This window comes from Oryzias melastigma, linkage group LG11 (genome assembly GCF_002922805.2).
Source record: "Oryzias melastigma strain HK-1 linkage group LG11, ASM292280v2, whole genome shotgun sequence".
NCBI lineage: Eukaryota > Metazoa > Chordata > Actinopteri > Beloniformes > Adrianichthyidae > Oryzias > Oryzias melastigma.
This window is the reverse complement of record NC_050522.1, coordinates 21,816,805-21,822,228: the sequence shown is the minus strand read 5'-3', so window position 1 is coordinate 21,822,228 and position 5,424 is coordinate 21,816,805. Positions and strand designations below refer to the sequence as shown.

The window sequence follows — 5,424 nt, the reverse complement described above, 5'->3', positions numbered from 1 at the left end:
AATCCTTCCTACCTGAAGGGTCAGTCTGCAGTTGATTGTGACAGTTTTTCCTTTTGTTGTTTTCCAAAGTCAGAAGAAGACCTGTTACACAGAATCACTTTGATATGAATCAGGAGGAAGAAGTCAATTCATGATTATTGTTAGACATCTAAAAATATCCCTAGTTCAGATGGCTACAAGTAGATGTGTAGTAGATGTCTTTATGCATTTATTTTTCAGAACACTATTGGTAGACATCTAACAGAGCAGTGAGATGTCCAGTAGACATCTACAGTGTATTTGGTATCTAATAGACATCATGTGTCTAAAGGGGTGTGACAGCTGACTTCAACTGAGGATATTTCAGGCCAAAGGAAGAAAAACGTTGAGGATCTCAACTCTGCTGACAAGTCATTTGTGGAGGAAACAGAGGCTGGGAACTACTGGGTGAAGCTGAAATCACCTAGTTAGTTGAAGTGTTCCACAGTGGCAAGGAACTGGGGACAGTACCGCTGAACTGGCAAATTGAGGTGGTGGTTCACCCTTTTAAGGAGGAGTACTGGAGGTTGTGACCCAACTAACGGGGAGTCAGACTCGTCTTCCCAAGAAAAAGGCAGTTCAACATTTCTTTAGATGAAAGTTTGACCATTAATCAAACCTCAAATTCAGAAATTGTGCAGTCTATGTTCTGGTATTGTGGCCAGTGGACTAGCTCTACCATATTCATTGGGTGCTAGAAGGATTATGGGAGTACATTTATCCAGTTTATACCTATGGTCTCCTGTGGGTGCTGCTTTGTGAGTATTTTAAATGCACCTCGAGGGCCATCTAGCTCCTGTATGCCCAGATCAAAGCATTGCACGTTGGACTATAGCAGAGCTGCCTTGTTCATTATCTTTATGAACGGAATTTCTAGTTGCCAGAGGGGGGTCTGGTTCAGAGACCACTTGATTTCCTGTCTGATTTTTGCAGCTGATGTTTACTGGTTGGTTTCAATAAGCCAGGGGCTTCTTGTAATTTGGTAGTCAGGAGACGAATTGCCTGGGACGAGGCCCTAAAAAGGCTCGGTTTGAGGCTATAGAGAATGGTGACTTGTCCTCCGAGTAGGTGGTGAGCTCCTGCTCCAGGTGTGGGGATTTCAAGTACCTCTGGGTGTTATTCACAAATGAGGGAAGATCAAAAGTGAATTTACGTATCATTTTTTGTTGAAATACACATAATCATGATATTTGGGTCATGGCTAAATATTGATACTTAAACAACCAACCAAAATGATTTTCCTCTGCAGGGTGGTTGGGCACTCCCTGAGAGATAGAGTTAGAAGCTCAGTGACCAAGAGGAGCATGGAGTAGAGCCACTTGAGGTGGCTCACACATTGGTTTGGGTGCCTTATGCGTTATGAAAAACAACTTTTTTGTTAGGAGCAAACAAGCTCTCAACAACAGTCTACACTCATTTGTTTTAAATTGTACTTCATACAGATGCAATTTTAAAACACTTTTTTTTAAACAAACTTTTGCTTTTACATCTTTATATTGGTAACTGTCTGTTGCTTGTGAGGGTCTGCTTTATTTTCATCTTTATTTGCCTTTTATTTGTCCTACAGAATCGATAAAGTTATTTGAATTGAACAGAGATCATGTCTCAGTTTTCAAAAAATAAAATAAAATTGGTCATGCCGATTTTTAACTTTAACAACAGGAAGAAACATGAGCCAAGAGATGAAGTGATTAATCACTATCAAATCGCATTCACTGCAAATTCAACTTAACAGTGTAGCTCTGGACAGCAGATTATATGTGCTTTAAACTCATAAAAGATCAGACTTTTAACCAATTTGAAATCTGTGTATTATGGAGGAAGCAAAGCACAAACAAGACCTTTTCAAGTCGTCAGGAGTGTAAAAATCTTTACATACTTTATCTTCGAGGTGCACCTCAGCCATGAATTTAGAAAATTAACTAAACTAAATAAAAATATCACTATTATTATGACTTTCATATACAGTAAAATGAATCTATCCTTTAAATAAATCATCTCTTCTTCAGAAAGTTATTAAATTATTGTTTCATCTTACAGCATATGGAGAGGATGAGAATCCCAGCTGCCATCAGAACACACAGCACTTTCAGACGCAATAAAGTCTTCGATTCTTTCTGGACTGGAGAACACCTCGGAGTCTTTGATCCTTCAGAAGAATCAGACATGTGAGCAAACTTAAGTTTCTAACATGCATTATTAAGTAAATAATGACGCCTTATAAAATACAAAACTCATAGCATTCCATGAATTTTCTTACCTTTTCTTGTTGGCTGAAAAGTATAGTAATCTTCAAAATCATTTGAAGTCCCATAGATGGCCACTTCTTTCTCCACCCAGTCGGATCCGTCTTCTTCATATCTGTTGTTACTCATTATCGATAAATCTTCTACAGCGCAAATATCTGAGAAGATACACAGAAGACTGTCAAAGCAGTGATGTGTCACGTTCCTTCTTACTGAGGAAGTGATAGTTTTAAGGAAACAAATACAGTTCAATGTGTGGTTTGTGGTCTGACAAAAAAAAAAAAATCTGTTATTATCTTTACTGCCAGCCCCGTTTGGAGCTCTGTTTTTAAATGTTCAGAATCATAAAATGTTTTTGCACTTAAATGAAAGCATCAACTTTAGTGGATCTCAAGGTGGGTTAAAAGTGACCTGTTAAAACCTGCATGTGTTGACAACAGAACAGATTGACTCTTTATACACTTTTTAGTGCACCTTCCTGTTTAAAGACTGCAGACAGTTTTGAAAGCACGACTCTCAACCATGAAGTGATTTTAATCGCTTTTGTTCTTGCAGATTTCACACTTAAAGTTGTTTATTTACACAAACATGTTGACTTAATATGTATACTTTTGTTTTCATATTTTATCATATTGCATATGTATTTCTATATTGGACCTTAGACTAGAAGTTGAAATGCTTTTCCAAATAATGAGACCAGCTTTTGTCAAATTTGCTTTTTAGTAATTCCCCATCAAAACATTGCTTCTGCATTCTTAAACCACCAGCGTGGCCTCATTTGTGCGTTTGCTGTGCTACTTTAAAAAGGAGGAAACCACAACTTCTTCCTGTATATCTCCATCAAGCTGCAAGCTGGTGACATTTACCCTGAGGATGATTCAAAGAAATAAACAAATGTGGTGCATTTACCAGTTCTGTATTTAGTAGAATAAATACATTGCAACTTTTAAAAGTGTATTTCTAACAGAGTTTTCCATCCTTTCTCCCTATAAAAACTTCTGTGCTGAATTTTTTACCTTCTCTTTGTCTTAAACATTTATCTCATCTGCCTTTCAAAGATCTGATAAGACTGTTATCTGGGGCAGAGGTTTTCAAATGAGGTAAACAAGTAGAGCGTGCAAGATGGGGTCTTTGACGACAATGGGCTTGAGTGGAAAAAAATAAAAAAAATGTCCAACAATAAGGTAATTTAATTTTCAATACTATCTTTAGTGACTATATAGGCGTAAATAGTGTGCATGTACAAATATTTGTGTATATATGTGTTAGCGCGCATAAATATGTATACAGTAAGTATGGGTACATATAGATTGTCTTGTTTATACGCTTTTTTTTTTTTTTTGCCTTCTTTGACCCAAAGTGAGTTGGAAGGTTGCAATAAACTTAATTTAAGTTGGTAAAAAGCGTGGAATTAAATACATTTTCGTCTTCCCGCCCCTTTTTGATTGCCATTTTCTGTTGCACTTGTTTTTGGTTGTTCTTTTGTTGTCTATTATGATTGTTTTTAATGTTCTAAATAGTTTTCAAAATAAAATGACACTGAAAAAAGATAAGGGCAACCTTTTATTTTTAGTATTAGCATTTTTGTTATTTAGCTATTGTTCATGGGTCAGCTAGAGTTTTTCAAAACAACAAATTATTGTGTTAAATTACTGTAAAGTAAAATTACCTATTGTTTATTTGGTGGTAAAATGCGACATCAAACCTCATTGAAAACCATAGAAAAGCCATGCAGTACCGCTGTCTCAACAGAGAGGGCGCTCGTGAGTAACCGTTTGTCTGTCATATCTTACCAATAAAGTTTATTCAATAAGAGCGCCTGTTTTACTTTGCTTTGACTGCTCAAATGGCGGATGTCATCTCAGTAAAAAATGACTCAAAGTTGGACTTTTATTCAAAACATTAAGTATTAATGAATGGGTGATCAATGCTGAACAACATATCTTTAATGAGATTTTGAAAACTACAAGAAAATAAGAAAACTTCTACGCTAAAATCACGGAGCTTTTTGTCCAGAAGGAGAGACGAACGGACTTCATTTACAGGTAAAGATTTGAACATTGCGCGTGTGTGTGCGTGCTAAGACTACCCCCCACAGCCGTGTTTGTTATAGCGGGTAGCATTCACCTTGGTGTTTCTTTTTTTGGCTTCAAAATTCATGAAAAGTAAACTTCACTTCTGACTTTCTTCTCCATAGTAGTAACATGAATCTTATCGCTAATAGCAAAGGTTATTGTAATTGGGTTAGGTAATAGGGACACGTGCTCCAAGGATGGTAATCATTTGAAATTTTTGTACATTTACACAAATGTTTCCACAGTTAGGGGCCTCAATAAAACAATATCAAAGGAAAAGAAACAAAAAAGTTTAGTTTGAACTTTTATTTAGATTTGGGCATTAGGAGGGGGACGAGGGGAAAAGTTATTTTTAGAATTTTTTTCTTTTACTAAGCATTTTTTTTCTTTTAGTTTCTGTAGATTTGATCTCAATTAGGCCTGCACAATATAATTCTATAAAAATCTGCGATATGCGTCATGGTGCAATAAATAGAGAAATGGCAAAACTAAAATACTAATGGATTTCCATTTCACTGTGACATTTATTTAATTTATTGAACATAACATTAATAAAGTGCAGCTTTCCCCCCCCAAAAAAGAAGAAAAAATATTTACCATCGCTTGGAAGCTCGCTCAGTATCTGCATACGAGTACACTGTTGCCCCGCGTATTTGCATTTTTTTTTATTTTTTATTATTTTTTTTTTTCCCCTTCACGGTTTCACATATACGCCGTTTTTATTTCTTTTCAGTTGCGCGATTCTTCGTCATGAAAACTCAGAGAACTCAAGATCTCTTATTTGTTTCTAAATCTGGCTCTGATCGAGTCAGCGCCTCACCAGCCGCAACCTTTACTGCACATCACTGCGGTAAAGGTTGCCATATAGAGAAAGAGAGGCAGTTGTTTTCCTGACACAGTTTAACATTTCTTACTTTCTTGTGACTTTGACAGTCAAAGAGTGCAATCTATTGACAAGGCTAAACATTTAAATTTAGTATTAATTAGCATTGTATAAATAGATATTCCTGTTACTTTGCTTCTTGGAAATGTAATATATATATATATATATATATATATATATATATATATATATATATATATAT

General features: G+C 35.8%; 1 protein-coding gene and 1 long non-coding RNA gene across 2 annotated transcripts in view; one reads left to right on the top strand and one right to left on the bottom strand.

Annotated features, from left to right (window-relative positions):
* Positions 1 to 2,146, top strand: part of LOC112162514 — a 58,838-nt gene extending 56,692 nt beyond the window's left edge. The window contains exon 4 of the long non-coding RNA XR_004948722.1: positions 2,059 to 2,146. This is a non-coding gene — a long non-coding RNA (uncharacterized LOC112162514). The remainder of the gene's footprint in view (positions 1 to 2,058) is intronic.
* LOC112162506 (C-type lectin domain family 4 member G) overlaps positions 1 to 2,417 on the bottom strand; it is an 8,260-nt gene extending 5,843 nt beyond the window's left edge. The window contains exons 1-3 of the mRNA XM_024298281.2: positions 2,279 to 2,417; positions 2,057 to 2,167; positions 13 to 81 (exon numbers count right to left, since the gene is read on the bottom strand). Coding sequence (XP_024154049.1) covers positions 13 to 81; positions 2,057 to 2,167; positions 2,279 to 2,393 — 295 coding nt within the window. The 5' untranslated portion in view covers positions 2,394 to 2,417. The remainder of the gene's footprint in view (positions 1 to 12; positions 82 to 2,056; positions 2,168 to 2,278) is intronic.
* Positions 2,418 to 5,424: the final 3,007 nt, after the last annotated feature.